This window comes from Malaclemys terrapin, chromosome 6, assembly GCF_027887155.1.
Source record: "Malaclemys terrapin pileata isolate rMalTer1 chromosome 6, rMalTer1.hap1, whole genome shotgun sequence".
NCBI classification, from domain to species: Eukaryota; Metazoa; Chordata; order Testudines; family Emydidae; genus Malaclemys; species Malaclemys terrapin.
This window is the reverse complement of record NC_071510.1, coordinates 120,877,929-120,900,623: the sequence shown is the minus strand read 5'-3', so window position 1 is coordinate 120,900,623 and position 22,695 is coordinate 120,877,929. Positions and strand designations below refer to the sequence as shown.

The 22,695-nt window shown below is 42.7% G+C and overlaps 1 protein-coding gene across 5 annotated transcripts in view; it reads left to right on the top strand.

Annotated features, from left to right (window-relative positions):
• Positions 1-3,945: 3,945 nt before the first annotated feature.
• KATNAL2 (katanin catalytic subunit A1 like 2) overlaps positions 3,946-22,695 on the top strand; it is a 50,405-nt gene continuing 31,655 nt past the window's right edge. For 2 of the 5 annotated variants that reach the window (XM_054031310.1, XM_054031305.1), the window contains exons 1-5: positions 3,946-4,096; positions 16,672-16,742; positions 18,631-18,797; positions 20,755-20,797; positions 21,247-21,376. In XM_054031310.1, coding sequence (XP_053887285.1) covers positions 4,046-4,096; positions 16,672-16,742; positions 18,631-18,797; positions 20,755-20,797; positions 21,247-21,376 — 462 coding nt within the window. In that variant the 5' untranslated portion in view covers positions 3,946-4,045. The remainder of the gene's footprint in view (positions 4,097-16,671; positions 16,743-18,630; positions 18,798-20,754; positions 20,798-21,246; positions 21,377-22,695) is intronic. The other 3 variants (XM_054031309.1, XM_054031306.1, XM_054031308.1) reach the window with 3 other exon arrangements.

Here is a 22,695-nt window from a genome sequence, read left to right as displayed (position 1 = left end):
ATTCTGCCAATCATGCACTTTAATGGTGAGTAGTCACATCAACCCAGTTTCCAGGCCATGGATGCACCCGTTATATGTCCCACTGCCTGTGCATGGACAACAGCACTATTGTAATATACTGTCCAGTACTCCAGGGCATGTCCCCTTCTCCCATCCCAGGAAAGCAGCCTAAGGATAGTCCTAGCTGTATGTCATTACTGCATGGGTCCATGGATCCTGAATCACTAGGTGTTGGGGCTGATTTTGCACCAATGAAATCAAGCACAGACTTAGCAAAGTATGTTTACTCTCTTGCAGCCATCTCACCATCCCCACCCCCTGATCATTGAGCTCCCTTAGAAGTATGCCAAACACCACACCAGATGACCTGCTCCCGCCACCCAACCAGCTATCATTATCCTCAAGCAGCAATAGAGATACCTGTCATCAGAGGAAGGCTCTGACACCCTAGGACTAAATTTGTCTAATGGCATCTCTGAAATCTGTCACTAGAGCAGTTCCACAGCCACCCACCTGTGCTTGTCCCATGCCGCCCCTAAGGAGGATCTGGTAGGCTAGCGGATCCCACACCTAATCCTGATGATGGGTGGCCAGGACTCTCAGGAGTAAAATCCCTAGGAATGCATCAAGGTCTTGGTGAACCAGAACAAGGCCATGGTGTGGCAGATAGCGGGGTTACAAAGGCAGCATATAGAGGCTCACTGCTTCACTGGGGCACGTGGACTGTACATATGAAATGAGCTGCACAGGATGTGATAGATCTTTACTGCTTTGCATTCTAAGCAGGACGGCCAGACTGCTGCTCAGAATAAGATAGCTGATGTGGTCATGCTGGTGGCCACCCTGCAGAGGGAGTCGCACATTTTTCCCAGTGAGGCACCCCAAGATGCATGGTCTCTGCACCAAGTAAATACACCTGCTGGGGACCAAATGGAATAGCAAATAGCTCTAGTGGCAGTCCATTTTTGACCATTAAAGGAACAAAATTTATAAGATGGCATTTTAACCTGCATGCATAGAAATGACATGATCAATACACCAATTACAAAACACCACTCATTAGCTTTGGCTTCTTTAGAAACAGTCTTTTACTTGGTGAGTTAAGAGGAGGGATATGCTTAGTTTTAATATCATATCTAAAACATATATTGAGCAAGCTATATTAAATGCAAAAAATATTTTAATGCAAAGTAATGGTTATGACTTCAGAGCTAAAATTAAAAATAAGGAAATGTAGAAGTTAACCCTCCAGGAATATTAACTCAGTTACATTGCAGTGTATTTTCATTCCTGCTAAGTGTGTAGTTTAATGCATATCTATTTAGACAATAAAACATACCTGGTGTGCAATGTGGACCACGTTAATGTTAACTTCTGTATGGAGTTCAACTTTACAACCTTAATGTTGCAGCAGAGTAAGTTTGTTACCTTTTGAGTTTTTTATTTTCATCATTCTTAAAGAGAAATTCCTATGTATAATGTTAGTATTCATGGGATTCCAATTATGCTTCCAGGCTCACATCCCATTAGCGTGAAATGAGAGAAGATGTTGAGTTCCCAGGTTTGCCTGATTGGAGATATTTTCTGTTAGGCTGAATTAAAGGGACAGTAATATATTTTCATTGGGACTCCTATTCTCATGATGGAAGGAGAAAGAAATAGATGCCACAATCCTGTAAATATTTACATATGTGCTTTACTTTAAGCAACCATACAGTTCCATTAGCGTAAATGGGACTATTCATGTGCTTAAAGGATCAGGGCCTTTAAAAAAAATCAGAATTTGTAGAGGTACGGTTACACCCAAACCAATAAAATTACTAGCGCCACAATACTTTCACTCCTGACATTTTTCCTATCCCAGTTGTCAAGGTTTGTTTTTTTGAGGAGGGGAGTGGGGGTTTGAAACCACTTAGCAGTCTATTCTCAATCTTGTATAGTTTAATCCTATTATCAGCCCTACACCTGTCCAGCTGGATGGAGAGAAAAATATACAAAAGTGATATTACAAAGAAGCAAACAGGCCTGCTCAGGCACTGTTAAAATCAACAAGCCAGTCTTAAATGCCCATTTCTTCTTAGTTGTCTATATGGTATCTTATTCTTTTTCAAACATTGTCTTCTACAACTTGTAAAGGCACTATTTAATAGGTACTATTTTATACATGCAATTTTTCACACTATAGAAGTTTTTTGCTGTAGCTCTGGCTAATGTTTTTTTTATTATGATTCATGTTTTTTAATGGGAAGAGAATATAGTTTTTACCTCTTACTGAACAAACAAAACCAACCTTTAGCCTGAGGCCAAATATGAGCAGTTTCATCCTAAAAGGAAAACTTTTCAGAATCTAATGGAAATGGCATAATTGAAACCATTTTGCAATCTTACCTATAGCTTTCAGTATAATTATAGCTACAATGTATTTTGAAGATTCCTTTTTAAAAAGTTGTTGGGAATACCTGTCATTGTTTCAGAATCTTCATTCAGTGAGTAGAACTCCAGGTCTTTCTATAAATAGTGGTTTTGATTTTCAACTAGCAGCAGGCTTATCTGATGCAAACTAGAGATTTAGGATTGGCTTTACCATTAGGGCCTTGTCTATGCTAGTGACCTGAAACATTTTTAATTAAGCCACCAGTTGTATTGACCTTGTTTTAAATTCAATTGGTTCAGTGCATCCACACCCACCAGGCTCAATTATCTTTGGATAACATCATGTCATCTGTACTTGCACTGTCCTAAACCAATTCAGCTGCGGTGCCCCCTAGGTATCGTCTATTGGGGGCACCCTCCCACCACCCCCCATTTATGTCCCTCATATTATCCTCTGCCCCACTCCTACCTGCCTCAGCCACATCCCCCATATTACCTCCCATCAGAAATACCTCCCTGACCCACTAATCTCTCTGGCTCCACACCTCCTCAGATGGCAAACAACAGCTGGTGTATCAGGTGCAAGTGGTGGTTTGTAAGGGTGGGCATGTTCTGAGAGGTGTCCCATCTCCTTCTGAATACACCCTGCTATGGACAGAGGATGAAAACATGGGGTGAGCACATTCTGAGTTGTGTTCCATAGCCATCAGAACATGTCCTGCCACAAGGGGAGCTAAAGGCAGGGTGGGAACATGTTGACATGGGTCCTACACTGCTCAGCCCGTGCCATGATGTGGGGCCAGGCACAGAGCTAATGGCATTGTAGAGCCGGGCACGGAGCTAATGGCATTGTAGAGCTGGACACGGAGCTAAAAGCCAGGGGGAGGGCGCTGGGCACACTCAGACCGGTGCCCCAGGCCAGTCGGAACGTGCCCGGCGAGGAAGGGAACTAGCGGGTTACTTTTTCCTGGCAGTGCCCGCTAGGTGCTTACCAAACCCTCCAGAGGGCGGGTCGCCGGGTCCCGCCCCAGCAGCGGGGGCAAGAGCAGCAGCCGGCGTGGTGTAGGATACAACTCTGTGTAGTAATGTGTGTACTGAGCATGCTCAGTACATCTGCTGACTCCACTGCCCTTCACCCTGCCCTTACGCCCGTAAGATTCTGCGGACTGCTTGTGACAGGGGTTAAAAAGTGGCAAAGGGGGCGAATCGGAGCAGGGGGTGGCCAGGGTCGGAGCAGCGGGGGATGGCCGGCCAGGCGGCGCTGCTCAGAGCAGCTGGGACCTTCCGCGCACCACGTGCTCAGCATACAACCACCTGCTCACTTCCTCAGGAGTAAAAAAAAAAAGGGGGGGGGCTTGCCACTACCCTATGTGGTGATTGGTCAGTTTTACAGGCGGGCTCTGGCTTCCTATATGACGATTGGCCAGTTAGTCAAGCAGCCCCATCTTTTGATTGGACAGTTCTCAAGATCGTTCCCTCCCACCTCCCGGTGCTCTGACGGGTTAGGGCTGCGGACAGCGCCCGCGGATTGGTCCGTTCTTCAGACAGCCCCTCCCCCTGTGCGGTGTGCAGATGAGACGCTGTGGGGTGGCTGTCCCGCGTCCTCGAACGGGTTATACTCTCCCGCCCGTGCCGTGAGCGAGGTGGGCCTCTCCCCGCATAGCCCGCACCCATGGAGCTTTCCTACCAGACGCTGAAGACCACCCACCAGGCCAAGGAGGCGGTGAGTGCTACAGAGAGGCCGCTGCGCTTCTCCGTTACCATGGAGACCGGGCGGCTGGAGGCGCCATTACCGCGCATGGGCAAGAGAGACCGGCAGGAGGAGGGCTCCGCAGAGGGAGGTCTCAGGCAGTGCGCAGGCGCGGGGTGGTCTGAGCTCCTCGCTGCGGGTTGTCCGTTTCGGGCGGGGCAGAGACCCAGCAGCCTCAGTAAGGGGGAGTCTCCCCAGTCCTGGGGCGTGGGCAGTGTCTGGTCTCACCGCCCATGCACGGGGGAAATCCCCTATCTCCCTTCACTTGTGGGCATCCATCCTCCTGCTAAAGCAGAGACCCCCCCCCACTTCGCCCTTTGATCTCCTCCCCCCACCCCGCAGACAAATGGCGGGGGGACCCACCGTCCTACACACACCCCCAGGACACTAAAGGGGGAGGGACCATGGGAGTTAAGTGCCTAGGAGCTTTTGAAAATTTCACTAGGCACCTCTCTCTAGCTTTAGACTCATAGGACTGGAAGGGACCTTGAGAGGCCATCTAGTCCAGTCCCCTGCCCTCATGGCAGGACTAGGTATTCTCCATCCCTGACAGGTGTTTGTCCAACCTGCTTAGGGTGACCAGACAGGAAGTGTGAAAAATCAGGACAGGGGATGGGGGGTAATAGGAGCCTATATAAGAAAAAGACCCCAAAATCAGGACTGTCCCTATAAAATCGGGACATCTGGTCACCCTTTAAACCTGTTCTTAAAAATCCCCAATGATGGAGATTCCACAACCTCCCTAAGCAAGTTAGTCCAGTGCTTAACCACTCTGACGGGAAGTTTTTCCTAATGTCCAACGTAAACTGTCCTTGCTGCAATTTAAGCCCCTTACTTCTTGTCCTATCTTCAGAGGTTAAGAAGAACAATTTTTCTCCTTCCTTGTAACAGTTATGTACTTGAAAATTGTTATCATGGCCCCTCTCAGTCTTCTCTTCTCCAGACTAAATAAACCTAATTTTTTTCAATCTTGTCTCTCTAGACCTTTAATCATTTTTGTTGCTCTTCCCTGGACTTTCTCCGATATGTCCACATCTTTCCTGAAATGTGGCGCCCAGAACTGGATACAGTTCTCAAGTTGAGGCCTAATCAGCACGGCGTAGAGCGGAAGAATTACTTCTCATGCTTACAACACTCCTGCTAAAATATCACAGAAGGATGTTTGCCTTTTTTTTTTTTTTGCAACAGCGTTACACTGTTGACTCATATTTAGCTTGTGATCCACTATGACCCCCAGATCCCTTTCCACAGTACTCCTTCCTAGGCAGTCATTTCCCATTTTGTCTGTGTGCAACTGATTGTTCCTTCCTAAGTGGGGTACTTTGCATTTGTCATTATTGAATTTCAAACTGTTTACTTCAGACCATTTCTCCAGTTTGTCCATATCATTTTATTTTGAATTTTAACCCCGAATTAATTGAAGGTGTCTAAATACCTTTGAAAATCTGTCCCTTAGAGTTTTGACCAAAGCCGTGGGATCTCAGAGTCAAAGTTACAACACAGGTGTTCCTGCAGGGCCAGCCTTAGGGGCGGGCGAGCAGGACGATTGCTTTGGGTTGTTGCTGATTATGTACTCTATGTATCATATGACTTTTAAAAACTAACTTTATGTGTGTGGATCATCTAAGCACTATACCCAGATGTACAGACACTCTTTTCCCAACCTCTGTATTATATAAATTTTTTAACATTAGCTTTAATAAAAATTTTAAATCAATTGAATATTTGATACAACTTCCATGCCACAGTCTCATTTGTATCAGTCAGGGCAAAGGGTGAAATCCTGGCCCCGCTGGAGACAGTGACATAACTCCCATTTACTTCAATAAGGCCAAGATTTCTCTGCATGTGTTTTGTAATGATGCCCCAGATATAGAATGTGCTTCCTATAACTATTCACATTGCTCAGTCCATTTCATAAAGTTAATGAAATATGTTGTTGCTTTTCACTGTTATTAATCTTTGAATGTTTCCAGTGTTTGATCTGCAAATCACCCTGTAAAGGGTGATGTTTAAGGGCTTGTCTACACGTACAGCGCTGCAGTTGCGCCGCTGGAGCAAGTCTAGTGAAGACACTCTATACTGACGGGAGACAGCTCTCCTGTCGGCATTATAAAACCACGCCACGAATAGCAGAAACTATGTCGGCGGGAGAAGCTCTCCTGCCGACATACTGTGCTGTCCAAGCCTGTATTTACGTTGGTGTAACTTATGTCACTCGGGGGGTGGTTTATTCACAGCCCGGAGTAACATAAATTACGCTGACATAAGCTATGTCTACCCTACAGCTTTAGTGCAAATTGTGCAGTAATACTTTGCTAATTCACATATATGACTGGGAGAATTATTGCTTATTAATTAATTTGTAAATTAGTGAGCAAGTGGACAAATACAATAAGATCAAGGATACTGAGTCACAGAATGTACTATACTTTAAGTATAAGTTCAGTTTTAAAGATGTGACAGTTCATAGCACAATAATATATATATCGTAGTATATTTTGTGAAATTAATGAAGCCTTAGTAATGTAAGACATGTCTTCAGCAAAATTGATCATATCTTTACTGAGAAGGGGAAGAGATCAATGTTTTGTGAGTGCCCATTGTGGAGTGTCTGGATTAGTGAAGTGAGAATTAGTAAGGTTCTATTTATATTAGAGATCATAACTCATATTTGTAATTTTACATTTCAAAATCAGAATGGTCCTAGTGTCTTGTGCAGCATTTGTAGTATCAAATCAGAAAACTATCATATACATTATATTGATCTTTAATCTGTAAATGAACTGCCATGCACATGTTTTCTCTCTCTGCTTCAGTTTCCTCATCTGTAAAATGGGAATCTTGATATTGACCTCCTTTGTAAAACTCTTTGAGAACTACTGATGAAAAATGCAATATCAGAGCTAGGTATTCTTATCATCATCATTATTATTACATGGCATTATGCCATTATTACTGGGGAAGCTGGCAGTGACTCCTGTATTTAGGTTGTCTTACATTTTTTCCATTATAAAAGATATTTGCAACCTTTTTTTTGAGAAATTCTAATACCGCCATTGTTTCCAGCAGGCCTTTTCAATTTGGCAGAGAGAAAGTTCTTGGGCTAGAGAAGTGCCTTTTCTTTGCCCCATGAAATTCTGTTAAGGTTTAGCTGTTACAAACTGTTTAACATTTGCCTTTCCCCTTCTCTTGCTTGTGTTTTTCAGGAAAATTTTGTCAGTGTGCTGAAAGAACTGAATAGTAGCTTAAAAGGCCGGGCACATGCTGCTGACAAAGCAGCAGCCCATACTGTACTGGGAATGCCTGGGAGCAGCTGTATCAGTGGGGAGGTGGCGTGTGAAGTGGAGGCCATGCTGCCCCCTGACTACACTGACACATGGCCTTAGCATACCATCCCCCACCTCTGGGGGCACCAGATGGGGCAGAAGCTTTCACAATTCCTGAAGGTGGAGGAGGGGAGAGAACTGGGCCAAGCGCCCTCCCCACCCTTAGGCACCATATGGGATAGGATTCCCCTACTGCTGAAGGGAGAGAACAGAAAAGGAGCCAGGCAAAGATGTCCTTAGTGGCCTGTCCTGCCTCTGGAATAACAGCTTTGTCCTGCTACCAGCTAATGAAAGGTATCCTGCAGCCGGAGGTGTAATTTCCATCTCCGGTAGATGTACATGAACTAGCTTTTGATCAAAGTAAAGTGCTAAAAATAGCAGTGTAGCTGCAGTAGTATAAGCGGTGGCATGGGATAGCCAGCCAGGTACAGTCAAGTCCTTGGTAAATAATCAAGCAGCTTGTTCACAGCAATGCTGCCATTTTTAGCGCTCTAGCTTGATCAAAACTAGCATGTGTACCTCTACCTGAGTTGGAAATTATACCACCAGCTACAGTGTACACATACCCTTAGCTCAGTGACCCCCAAACTTTTATGGTCACGCCCTCGCCTTAACTTGTTCCTGCCCCCCCGGAAGCTGTGATTGAGGGCTGGGGACATAGTTGCGGGGCTGAGAGCACAGGGCCAGGAGTGGGGGCTGGAGCCACAGATGGGTGCCATGGCCGGGAGTAGAGCCGGGGGCTGAGGCCAGGGCCAGAGCTGTGGCTAGGGACAGGGCTGGAGCAGAGCTGGGGGCAGAGCGGTGCTGAGTGGCGCTCCTTCCCTGCCCCCCATAGGGGCTGGTCCAGGCCCCATTGCGCCCCCCCAAATGTTCTTCCATTCCCCCCTAGGGGCTCACGCCCCACAGTTTGGGGACCACGGCCTTAGTAAGTCCTGTAGCTCAAGTGGTTGAGGTTGTGCTACAGTCCTAAAGTTTCTGGATCACACCCTGCTGATATATGATCGGGGGGGTTGTTACATAATATAATTTGTTTTTACCCTTTTCCTTTTAAAAAACAGGAAATTACATACAAAGAGACTGGTACAAGAAAGTTATTTAGATTGTCTTATTTAGAAAGTTAGGAAATGTCAGGTTTATTGTTGGCCATGCGACTTTAATTCAGGTTCTTTGTGTATATGGATTATAATACAATCTTTAATTACAAGGTCACATACTATTTTTCCCCCCAGACCCTTGCCTTATTCAGCGCACAGGTGCACAGGTTGCGTGCACACAGGCACGGAATTAAAGTGGCAAGGGCAAATGTATATCTGGCACTTTCTGTCTTTTGAATGAAGTACTTTGCAACTAGTACTTTTAATTTTTTATATGTATTCTACATTATAATGTAGAAAATTAGGATCAAATAATAATGAAGAATTCTAGTTAAATTAATCCCTGGTGTATGTGGAGTTACACTGAAGTCCCTGAAATCAGTAGAGCTACACAAGAAACTAATTTGACCCATAACCTGTACCTTTTTAAAAAAAAAAAAAAAGATTTGGAATTAAATATGGGAACAGTTCAGTTTTAAAATTAAACTGGTTTACAAATTCATGTATCTCCATCAGCTACAAGGAAATGAATACATGACATTTTTATTCTGTTAATTTAGGAAAAAAACACTAAGTTGGAGCTAATTAGTGAAGTGCTCAACTATTTAGCTTTTAAAACAAGATCATGTTTAAATGCCTTAAGCTTTTATTAATTGCATGGACCCAAAAAATTCTCTATAGTAATTGAAAATGTAATTACGCACATTTTTTGTTCAGCTAAGAATAGGAGCTTATTAAACTTTAAACACTTAAACATCTATTGAAATACCAATGACTATAAACAACATGCCATTCTAAATACCATACTAATTAAATAGCAAGGCTAAATCACTATAAAGCTAAACTGAATTTTAAATAACTTTTTACTTGTAAGTGCTCCTTTTCTTTCACACACGTATAAGATTTACCACTTCCTTGCTAACCAGAGCTGAAGTCCCTGGTGTGATAGTAGTTTGCTTTCAGGCTGTCTGCCTGTATGGAATGGACTGGGCGGGGTGACTGAGTGGTTCATTAGATTTGTTATGCAATAGAAGATCCATCCTGTAAGGTTTTCAACGGCTTCAACTCCTCTTGACTTCAGCGTGGCTCATCAGCACATCACAGGATTGGGATCAGAGGCTTATATCTCTATATTTTTGGTTCCAATCCAACCTCGGTTGATTGTGAATGAAAGTTGCTATCATCTGATTGGCTCATTGGTGCCCTATGTGAGATGATTCGGTAGTCTTAACTCTTAGGGCTTGTCCACACAAACATTTAGTTTTGTGGGAAGCTGGGGGGTGAATCTACCCCTCAATTGCCTGTTGTGGACTGTCTGTGAGGACCCTGCTGACATGCATTAATAGTTCATTCATGTGCTTTGATCTAGTCATCATTGAAATGGGACTAGGTCAGAGCACATTAATGTGCCTCAGGAGGGTCCACATGGGCGGTTGCTCCATAGCAGGCTTGTGCTGGGTAGATTCACAATCCATCTTGCAAAATTAATTGTTCGTGTAGGGAAGCCCTTAGTTGAGATCTCAGTGGACAGGTTTCTACACCACAATATTAATCGTCACAAGTGGCAGTCTTGGTGTCAGTTTCACCAGACGACAAACAGTGAATGGGCCATGGAGACTAAACTAACCTTTCATTTTTTAGGAGGCTTCTTCATGGGGGAATTTTTGGCAAAAAGGCCTACCGTCGCTATCAACAGTGGGCGCAACAGTGATGTAAACAGCCTTAGAGCATGCCTACCAGATCGGACCCCGCACAAGACACAGTGGAGGAGGTGGCGCTGCCACTGGAATGGGAAGGGAACTTAGGTCTCCAATGTGAATGTGCTAACCACTAGGTTGTAGAGTCGTTCATGCTGTCTCTGGCTCAGTGAATATTTAAATGTGTATATAAAGTGGAACCACTTGAACAGGAGAGACTGGGACATCATGCGGGAGGTCAGACTAGATCATAATGGTCCCTTCTGACCTTAGAGTCTGAGTCTAAATCCCCCCAGAATACCCTACAGCTCTGTGGTTAAGGCACTATCCTGGGAGGTGGGGAGTCCTGGGGTCAGATAGAGTGGAGATTTGAATCTGAGTCTCCTACAGCCTGGGTAAGTGCTCTATCCATTGGGCTAATGGATATAAGGGGGCACCACAATCATCTCCAGTAGTAATAACTCCAACCCCTTTCCTACCCCTCAAGCTGTAATTACAGAGAGACAAGTCTTCAAGGATGAATTGTAAAAAGTCCCAATTTTAAGATTATTTTCAAAACTCTGTCTATGAGAGAATCCCTCATCCCACCTGTGCCAAGGTTTGTTTTAATTTGCTGAGAACATGCCACAAAGTTAATCCATCTTCTCTTTCAGCATCCCTGCCAATGCACTTGTGGTTGTACAAGCAAATTACCCAGACCAGAGCTTAATAATAATAATCTGCACTTTTCATCCTCAAAGTGCTTTATAAAATATTAATCTTCACAATGCCACTTGGAGATAGGAAAGTATTATTGTACTTGTATTAAGGACAGGGAAACTAAGGCAGAGGGAGTTGTAACTTTCCCAAGGCAACAGAAGTAGGGCATGTTAGAGCTCAGGTTGCAAATTTAATACCTCTTTCTTGAACTGCCTCATCTTTCTCCCTTTAGAAATCTGAAATTAAGCGTATACACCATCACTTAAGTAAAATGAGAAACAAGTACATTTTCAAATCCTGGGAAAATTTCATGTAAAAAAATGTCCCTCTTTTCCACTAGATGGCTCTGCACTTAAATCAAACTTCCAAGGGAAAAGAGTATGATAGCTGTGATGACCCCCTGCCTAGCCTCCCAGTTTTTCTACAGATTAATAAAAGCCTTCTGGAACAAACAAAGGGATAGTCACCAGCTTTAAAATAAAGTAACTGACCATATTATCTCAAATACGTAAGTCAGAAGATGAATGGCATTGTCGTTAGATGTTTGGCTGCGTGTGTGTTCTCTCTCTGTGTGGCATCCCTGCTCTGTGCAGGTAACTGGCATGGCAAACCTCGAGCGAACTGCCCAATGACTACAAGAGCCGTTAAGGTACAAAGGCACCCGGCTAAGTTTATTGTCGGCGAAGCATGGTCTTAGCTCCCCAAATCAATGTCTACAGTTACACTAACACATGTATGCCCGTGACAATGGATGTAGCTCAGTGAATGGCGGGACTTTCCATTGCCCCCTCTGCTGGCCAAAGACACTCCCTCTGAGACTCAGTTTTATATACCAATACAAACAAGTTATGTATTGCCCCTCTGACGTGGTTAGTTACTGCCCCCTGACGTGGATTGTTACCGCTCATTACCTTGTACATGTTGGTTCGATCAAAACATCTCTATCCATTATATTGTCATCCTGACCTCATCTTTAAGAGCGTGTTCCTTTTATTTTTTGGGGGGGGGTGTTTGTACCATACTTGGTATCGGGGTGTTCTGGTACCATCCTTCTGGAATGTGTTTGTTTGAGTGCGCAGCGCCTAGCCTTTCTTAGGAATGTGTGTATTTTTTTGCAATACCAGCCCTGTTCTTGCCAGGCTCTGTGAGCATGTACGCAGGCAGAGCCTGACTCCTGTTTTTACAGCCTTGCTGACTTTGCTTTATATTAGCAAAGCTTTGACCACTACTTTAGCCCAGATAAAAGGGCTTATGTCTCAGGCTCTCTTCCTGCTACAGGCATATGGTACCCTCCATACTGCAGAGCGGAGAGAGGAGCAGAATAATTCTCATCTGACCAAGAAGAGGAAGGTTGGCTATGCACTATGTTTGACCACCCAAGCCACATTTTGGTACCTTTCTTCTTTCTGTGGTTGCTGTGATAGAGCACAATTCTAAGAGACAATGGAGACAAAGGGGAACTATCCTTCTACATACATATTCCTTTTTTATGTCTATTGGGACTTAAAATGCTAAAGTAGTTATGAACAGTGGTAACTCTGTGGCTTGTCTGTGAGCTCCAGATGGACAGATGCAGCAGAAATTAGTGCTGTGGCACTAAAGGACGCAGGGGCGGGTTCTATCGTGGATAGGCCAAGGATCTATTCTCTACCACTTTGGCTGGACACTTCCTCTTCCGGATCCATTCTGCCACAGGGCCCACCTCTTGGGGGAACAATGTGGCAATGTGCTAGAAGTCATGGTTTTATCCTGTCCTTTTGCCTTTTAAGGAACAAGGGGGAGGATTAGTCCCTAAGGTATCGTAGCACTGGTATTTTATTTATAGTAAATGTTATACAGTGAAACCTGCACTGAGAGTCATCTCTAATATGCAGCCCCATTTTAAGTGAATACTTTCACATATCCCCAGGTTTTGTATACAATTGGTTCAAATTTTGTACCTGATTTCAAAGATTAACCTTTACACAAACCTAATTTCCATGTGGAAATACTAGGGTTGTCAAGCGATTTAAAAAATTAAACGCGATTAATCGTGCTGCTAAACAACAATAGAATTCCATTTATTTAAATATTTTTGGAAGTTTTCTACATTTTCAAAGATATTGATTTCAATTACAACAGAATACAAAGTGTAGAGTGCTCACTTTTTATTTATTTCGTATTACAAATATTTGCACTGTAAAAAACAAAAACACCTCTACCTCGATATAACGCTGTCATCGGGAGCCAAAAAATCTTACTGTGTTATAGGTGAAACCGCATTATATCAAACTTGCATTGATCCACCAGAGTGCGCCCCTCCCACCCCCGGAGCACTGCTTTACTGCATTATATCCGAATTCGTGTTATATCGGGTCGCGTTATATCCAGGTAGAGGTGTACAAGTACTTTAGTGCAATCTCTTTATCATGAAAGTTGAACTTACAAATATAGAATTATGTGCAAAAAAAACCCTACATTCAAAAATAAAACAGTCTAAAACTTTAGAGCCTACAAGTCCACTCAGTCCTACTTCTTGTTCAGCCAATCGCTCAGACAAAAAAGTTTGTTTACATTTGCAGGAGATAATGCTGCCCACTTTTTGTTTACAATGTCACCTGAAAGGAAGAACAGGCATTCGCATGGCACTGTTGTATCCGGCGTCACAAGATATTTATGTGCCGGATGTGCTAAAGATTCATATGTCCCTTCATGCTTCAACCACCATTCCAGAGGACATGCATCCATGCTGATGATGGGTTCTGCTCGATAACAATCCAAAGCAGTGTGGACTGACGCATGTTCATTTTCATCATCTGAGTCAGATGCCACCAGCAGAAGGTTGATTTTCTTTTTTGGTGGTTCGGGTTCTGTAGTTTCTGCATTGGAGTGTTGCTCTTTTAAGACTTCTGAAAGCATGCACCACAGCTTGTCCCTCTTAGATTTTAGAAGGCACTTCAGATTCTTAAATCTTGGGTTGAGTGCTGTAGCTATCTTTAGAAATTTCACATTGGTATCTTTGCATTTTGTCACATTTGCAGTGAAAGTGTTCTTAAAACGAACAACATGTGCTGGGTCATCACCTGAGACTATTATAACATGAAATATATGGCAGAATGCGGGTAAAACACAGAGCAGGAGACATACAATTCTCCCTCAAGGAGTTCACTTACAAGTTTAATTAATGCATTATTTTTTTTAATAAGCATCATCAGCATGGAAGCATGTCCTCTGGAACGATAGCTGAAGCATGAAGAGGCATTTGAATCTTTAGTGCATCTGGCATGTAATATCTTGCGACAGTAAGATCTTAAAAACTGAGGACATATTTGGTCTGTTTGGGCATTGAAGACCTTGTGACACTTCGCAGCAGGAAAAAAAAATGTGAATGTCTTTGCTGAACTTTCCCCTCTCACTAGTGTGCATTATGCTATATGCTGTGTAGTGCTCCTCCACACAGAAGATTATGTATGTAAATATTTTGTAGTGCACATTAGGATAAGCGGGACCATTTAAATATTTATTGTGAAGTATTAATACTACTCAGGCCTTTTGTATGTATCTGTGCTGAGGAACATTTGTAAATATGGAACTGACGCCTTGCCCGAGTTATAGGGAAACCTTACTTTGGTCACCCTGCTTTAGGAGTTGTCTGGTCTTGCAGTGGTTCAAAATGGTTTATTTTCTTAAGTAGCAATTTCTTGCATGACAGCATAAGCTAGTGTTTCCAATACAAAGTTGTGACCTTAGGCACCTTTGTATTCTCACTGCTGCAATAATTATACAAAATATGCCTTGTGAGGTATGATATAAAAGCTAATACACTTTATTAATCTCATTGTAAAATGCATGTGTTAACATTATAGGTGAAGTTATGAATTCCCTATGTATAATGTTACTAGAACATGTTTAAGACCATAGAGCCTAGCCTAAGTAAAGGTCATAAACAGGTCCATCCTAGACAAAGGAATGTGAGTTTACCTCAGTTTACATATTAGCAGTAAACAAAACCTTTGACCTAAAGCAGCTGGGGTTCTCCTGATCCTGAATTCAAGAGACAGAATTAACATGACTCCTGTGCCCCAGAGTGACGCAGGAAACTGAAACCCCAGAAGGCATTCCTGTTTTGTAAGACAAAGACAGCCCTTTGGTGATATGACTCCCATCTTTATCTTTCATCTTAGGAGACAAAGAAGCCAAGTGAGTTGATCTCCATGATGGGTCCTGGCCAGTAAAAGTGGAAAGAAGACTGTGTTACAACTGGAATGAGGGTGGTCGGACCTAGTGGCCAGAGCAGGAGTTGGGAGTCAGGCACCGGGTGGTCAGATGGCAGACAGAGGTTCAGGCATTAAGAGGCAGGCAGGGTCAGGTTACTGGGAGGACAGAGTCCGAGACAGGCCAGATGGCAATCTGAGAGCCAGGTATCGGGAGGTGGGCAGGGTCAGGCACGAAGTTAGTTACAGAGAGCAATTGAAGAGCAAAGTTGAGGACAAACCAAACCAGGGTCAGAAGCTGGAATCTAGGGTCTATTGCAAGCAGTGTCTGCAGCAGAGACAGGCAGGCAGTCTGTGTTGTTCGTGGCTTCCTGGTTTAAGTACTGGTACTGACCACTTGGTGGACTGTGAGGAGCCACCACTTGGTCATGCTGGGCAGTACTTCCTGCTGAGCCTCATCTCACAGGGTCCTCCCGTGGGAGCCCACCCTAAACCTTCAGTGGTGATGCAAAGGGGTCAGCAGCCCAGAACCCTTATGGTGAACTGTGAGCCTTGGTCAGAAATTATGTGGTTGGTAAACCCATGGAACCATATCACATTGTGCAGTAGGAGGTGAGCGGTAGTCTCAGCAGAGAGTAGCTGGTTGCTGTGGATGAAATGGGCCATTTGGATCAGGAAGTCCACAAATGTTTGGCCGTCAGATGCTGCGAGTTCCACAGTAAAGTCTGTGGATCCATCTGGATTCACTCTGCGGAAATGATGTACTCCAAAAATTCAATGATGAGCCAGTTTGTACGCCATTTTTTCCGATTTGGAGTACAAACCAGGCTTCTGTAATCTTTATCCCTTTTACTTGGTATCACTTAATCCATGTTCTTTTGCTAATAAACTTGTTTTGCTTTCATTATAAATCATCAGTGTGTGCTATACAAGTTCAGAGAAGTGTGTGCTTCTAGAAAGCTAACAGGTTGGAGTGATTGACTGTCTGTAAAGGTAGTGAACCTAACACTTCTTCTGTGAGGGTCCAATCAGAGGGACTGGTCCTTGCTGTCGGATGAGTTTGAGACGAATTCGTGGCTGGAATCATACCCAAAGTCAGCCTTCAAGGAGTAACCAGGTTGGGTAAAGCCAGGGTGAGGCTTGTGGGGTGCTGATAATCTGTTAGGGTCAGAGTTCTGGATGAAAGCTGCACAACCACAAGACACCCAGGGTTACCAGATGGTAACCAAACCCCTTACTGGCCTAGCTGAACCCCAAAATTTCACAAAAGTACAAACAGTAAAAGGAATTTCTAATTCAAACTATTGTTTCTATGAAAAAGCTTTTATCCATCCAGGATGCCTCATAGTGTTCAAAAAATTACAGTGGAAAACCATTTTACTTCTGTTTTTTGACTGCAAGCTGTTTTATAGTTCTTACATACTGTTGTCTTTATTTAATTGGCTTTATTTGGCCAGACTACATTTTGATGCTGTTTGTAGCTATACATAGAATCCTATTATTACGTTTGATCTAGAATTCTATCTTCCCTCACAGGATGAGATGCGGACAGAAGCTCGTCGAAAAAATCTTCTCATTCTAATTTTCCATTATTTAACAGAGGAAGGGTATGTTATCTAAACAAAAATACACTACAGTTGTTTATTTATGTGTGTTTTCTGGTCTTTCATGGTAATATGCACTTCTGCCCTCTAGTGGATGCAATGTAAGGCCTGCCCTGCTAATTATATTGCTCTGAAGTGTCTCTAATACAGGGGTCGGCAACGTTTGGCACGCGGCTCGCCAGGGTAAGCACCCTGGCGGGCCGGGCCAGTTTTATTTACCTGCTGACGCGGCAGGTTCGGCCGATCGCAGCCCCCACTGGCCGCGGTTCGCCGTCCCGGGCCAATGTGGGCGGCGAGAAGCCGCAGCCAGCACATCGCTCGCTCGCGCCGCTTCTCACCGCCCCCATTGGCTCGGGACGGCGAACCGCGGCCAGTGGGGGCTGCGATCGGCCGAACCTGCCGCGTCAGCAGGTAAATAAAACTGGCCCGGCCCGCCAGGGTGCTTACCCTGGCGAGCCGCGTGCCAAATGTTGCCGACCCCTGCTCTAATACTAGCATATAACATGGATATTTTACTTTTAAATTCATTTTATTTATTTCAATTTATGGAATAAAAATAAAAAGCTTGTATCTGGTGTTACTCAGAAATTTTTTACAATCATCTGTAAAGGCTTTTTTTTACCTGAATTGGGGTTTTGCCCTTTATGATATGTAACAAAGAACTGAAAGGTTTTTAAAAAATCTTCCTCCATGTGTTTGCTACTAATACTAGGCATATCAAGTTAGGTCTTTTGGTTTTGCTGGAGAGGACAAGGACAACAGGGGAGGCTAAGGGTGGGCTTCCATCAGGTATGTCAGCATTGAGCTGTCAGATTCTGTAATTGTTTTGTAGCATGAGATTTGTTGCACACATGCACAATTTCCATTACTTTTAATGGAAGTTACAGTAACACAGAAGGAGGTACATATATGGGTTTTAAAAGGGTATAGATGTATTTAGTATGAAAGCGTAATGATATAATGGAGTAAATTTGGGACTGGGAATCAGGATTCTATGATTCTATGATTATCCTGACTTCCACCAATTTATTGTGTAACTTTGAACAAGCAATTGGGTAAAATTTTCTAAAGATCTGGCCTTCCTTTTTCTGGTGTAATTTGCAGTTGCAAAAAATTGCCCCCTGCATTTTTACATTTGTATTTGAATCGAAGGTGCAAATCTTGGTTCTTCAGCTTTTAACTCTGTGATTTGCATTGAAGTGAGGTAATAAGTAGTATAGATTGTATGATTTGCACCTGGATTTGATTTTATGGGTGCAAAAGGGAAGGTACAAATTTGCCAGCCCGAGACACAGCCATTTTGAATATTTACCCCTTCATCTCTGCAGGCCTGATTGTGATCTCGGTTACAACAGTGTGAATCTTTATAGCTAGGAATTTATTCAAATAGTGTTACTTTAGGTTTATACTGATGTAACTGACATCAGAATCTGGCCTGCATTTTACCGATGGGGAAACGGAGAGAGGACAAGTCTCTCTCAGAGGCATTATGAGGATTAATTGGTTAATATTTGCACAAGATTTGAAGATAAAGGGCCAAATATACCACCCTGGATATTCTTATTTGTTTTTAAATTAATTGATATAAGCTAATAATAATAATAATGAGGCAGGATGGTTAGGTGGACAGGATTCAATTCTGGATGTCAACAGAACTGGGTACTCTAGTCACAGCTGTGTTACTAATTTGCAATGTGATTTTACGTTGAACTTTTGGGAAGCACTTTGAGGCCTGTGAATGAAAAGTGCTTATAATTGTTACTGGTTATTAGTTATGTGGGGTTGCCACAGTTTGAACTATAACACATTTCCTTGTATGCTATTTCTCTCAAAGAATTTTATAAAATAATGACATTCAGTTTTATGTTCTTTGCTCTTTTGAAATGACCAGGTATGTTGATGCTGCAAATGCTTTGGAACAAGAAACCCAATTAGCTATACGCCGCTTTGAAGTTTGTGACAACATTGATCTTGAGACTATTTTGATGGAATATGAAAGCTATTACTATGTAAAATTCCAAAAATACCCTAAAATTACCAAAAAGGCCCTAGACACTGGTACGTGGCTGTGTTCCAAAAAGAAAGCTTTTGAACTTCTGTTTCTCATAATTTTAAAAATATGTGAGCACTAAAATACCCAACACTTCTCAGACTTATCCTTATTTAATGTTATTTTCTCTGTCCCCAGGCTCTCAAATGATTATAGAGATAAAAGTCTAGTGGTTAGAATATGGGACTGGGATTCAGGAGACCTGGGATCTGTTTCCTTTTCTGCCTCTCACTTCTCTGTGCTTCAGTTTTCCTATCTGTAGGAATGGGTATGATGATGTTTATCCATCTTTTTTAAACAACTTTGAGATCTACAGGTAAAAAAATATCTAAGTGCAAAATATTATATAGATATTTTCTCATTTTTTTTCCTCTTTGGGTAACAATATTAAGAATGCTCTACTTCTGATTTTATTTTCAAATACAAAATGAATAACTAAAGGGAAACATTGTAGCCTAGAGGTCATCTAAGACCATTCTTCAAAGTTTATTCCCACCATTATTATTATTCAATTTAATGTAGCACAATGCTTTACACTAAATGGTATCTACCAAGCAAATAACAGGTCCTTGCTCCAAAAGACATGCACTCCAGAGGCACAAGCAAAGGCAATACTGTATGAGGCAAGTCAGAACAGACCTATTGAGATCGGACCGTGAGATCTTGAGTGTTCTTGAACTTGTGTGCAACTGGTGGGTTACAGAAGGCAATAAGAACAACAATACAAGCAGATGCAAAGTTATGGAGTGTTGATTGTTCGAGAAGGGGATGAGTGGGCAGAGAATATCTCCAAGCAGTTTCAGTTGCTTCAAAAGCTTATTAGGAAGTTTGAAGATCCCAGGTAAATGGGACGCAACTGAAGTGTATATAAAAATAATAGTGCCTACATGGATTAAATGCTTTTAAAACCCACCAGTCAGATTGACATTCACAATGATGTAAAAGATCAGTAGTGGCTGGAAGCAAGTAGTGTGTGCATCGGAGAGAGATTTACAAACAGGGTCTAGTGTTTGAAGTTAGTTTAAAAAAAGTCAGTCCTACAATGTATAAATGATGGACTTAATTGTAAATCAGGGATAATGGTCCCATTGCAGAGCATTTGTTAGATCATATTTACAGCCAGATTGTGATTGCCTTACTCAGACTCAGTAATGCCTAAGTTCCCAAACAGTCTCACTGAATCAGTGCCTTGAGGAGTATCAGAATCTGTCCCTTGTAATATTCTATCTATAGATACTAGGGGGAGAATGCTAATGAGGTACAGAACCTTTAATCTCTGGATCACTGGATCTAATCCAGGCTTTTGAGTGACCTCACATTCTTGTGTGTGTGTGTGTGTGTGTGTGTGTGTGTGTAAATCTTATGTCAGGCATTCTTGGAAAATAACTTGAGGGTTGATGGAGCATCATCAGGTTGTGACATTTTTGTTGTGATGGCATGTTGCAGCTTGGCAGCTTTAAGGCAGAGTGATTAAAATGGTGTGAGACAGCACTTTGTCCTAAGGATGGACTCTTAAGTGTTATTGGTTGCAACCCTCAATCTGTCCTAATTTGGCAATGGGTAAAAGTTACAATACTGTATGTGAAATGAGGTTAGTGGGCTCAATCCAATTCCTAGTGAAGAAAGGTCCATATCACAGTAACCAATGTCGATTTGGCACCTTGTTTGAAGTCTCAGGAGAGAGACCAAAGACTGAATGGAACTAAAGACTTAATAAGCCTGAACTACTTTCTCCACTAGTCATGTCAGGATTGAGGCACTTTGGCAGGTTTACTCTGTTACTGCTGGTGTTGTACCTGCTTTATAAGGTGACTTTAATTTCTGAGCTTCATAACCTCGCAACTTTCACAAGCACAAGGTTCACTCAAAAATGTTTTTAAAAGAAAAAAATGAAATTTTCTTTCTTCCTTGGCCATGGCATCCCACTCTTATTTATTTCTAATTTCAATATTTATTTTGCCACAGCAGAAAATAAACAGCAACCAAGAAATGGAGGAAAACCAAGAAGGTAAGGCAAAAGTCATTTGGGCTGGGCACTGGGCAGAAGATTTTCCCCTAAGAGTAAAACATGGTACTGTTACACTAATGCTCTGATACCCTGGAGGTACTAAACTAACATACCAGTGAGCACTCTGCAAACTAAATGGTGGAATTTCAGTTTCTTTTAAAAAGCTAACAAAATTTTAGGTAAGACTTTTTTATTTTATTTTTCAACCTGATTCATAGATTGCTAAAGTATCTGAAATATCCCCTCTATTATCACATATAAAGGGTTAGGGTGGGATTTTTTAAAAGCATTCAGCATTGACCTCAATTCATTGACTTCAGTGGGACCAAAGTTAGAACAACGCTGTATTTTCTGGAAAATCCCACCATTAATCCTTCTGTTTTGTGAGATATGCTGGAAACAAAACGAAAAGTTAAAAATTACACCCTGAAAGGCTTTTTGTATCCTAGGACGGCAAGTAGCTCTTCTCATAATCTTCCTAGGATCAACCAGCATCAAACTATGCAGCGGCCATTATCAAAAACCTCATCTGGGAGGACAACAGAGCCTAAACCATCTAGCAAGGACAGCCCCAAACAGGTTCAAATGTGTTGACTATGTTACATTGCAATTGGGATTGATTTTATTTTATTTTGGACCAGGATGGTGTGTAAATTAGCTGTTACCACTCAAGAAAGAGACCTTGGAGTCACTGTGGATGGTTCTCTGAAAACATCCACTCAATGTGCAGTGGCAGTCAAAAAAGCAAACAGAATGTTGGGAATCATTAAGAAAGAGAGAGATAATAAGACAGAAAATATCATATTGCCTCTATATAAATCCATGGTATGCCCACATCTTGAATATTGCGTGCAGATGTGGTCACCTCATCTCAAAAGGTTGGGAAAGGTTCAGAAAAGGGCAACAAAAATGATTAGGGGTATGGAACCGCTGCCATATCAGGAGAGGTTAAAAAGACTGGGACTTCATCTTGGAAAAGAGACTAGTAAGCGGAAATATGATAGAGGTCTATAAAATCATGACTGGTGTGGAGAAAATCAATAAGGAAACATTAGGCCTTATCTATACTATGGGGGGAGATCGATCTAAGTTACGCAACTTCAGCTACGTGAATAACGTAGCTGAAGTCGACGTGCTTCGATCTACTTACCGCGGGGTCCACACTACGCTATGTCCACGGGAGATGCTCTCCTGTTGACTCCCCTTGCGCTTCTCGTTTGGGTGGAGTACAGGAGTTGACGGGAGAGCGATCTGCGGTCAATTTAGCAGGTCTTCACTAGACCCGCTAAATTGACCACTGATGCATCGATAGCCATGTGGCGATCCCCCAGTAAGTGTAGACAAGCCCTTATTTACTCCTTCTCATAACACAAGAACTAGGGGCCACCAAATGAAATGAATAGGCAGCAGGTTTAAAACAAACAAAAGGAAGTATTTTTTCACACAATGCACAATCAACCTGTGGAACTCCTTGCCAGAGGGTGTTGTGAAGGACAAGACTATAACAGTTTTCAAAAAAGAACTAGATACATTCATGGAGGATAGGTCCATCAATGGCTATTAGCCAGGATGGACAGGGATGGTGTCCCTAGCCTCTGTTTGCCAGAAGTTGGGAATGGGTGACAGAAGATGGATCACTTGATGATTACCTGTTCTGTTCATTCCCTCTGGGGCACCTGGCATTGCCACTGTCGGAAGACAGGATACTGGACTAGATGGACCTTTGGTCTGACCCAGTATGGCCGTTCTTATGTTCTTATGATATAGTCAATAAGAGGCTGAGAAAACTTTTGGAGGTTTGTGAGTAAAGAGTTTTATTGCTTATGTAAGTATAACAACACAGGAGTCCAGTGGGAGATGCTATCTGGGTAAGATGGTAGCGGGGGGTGGGGGGGAAG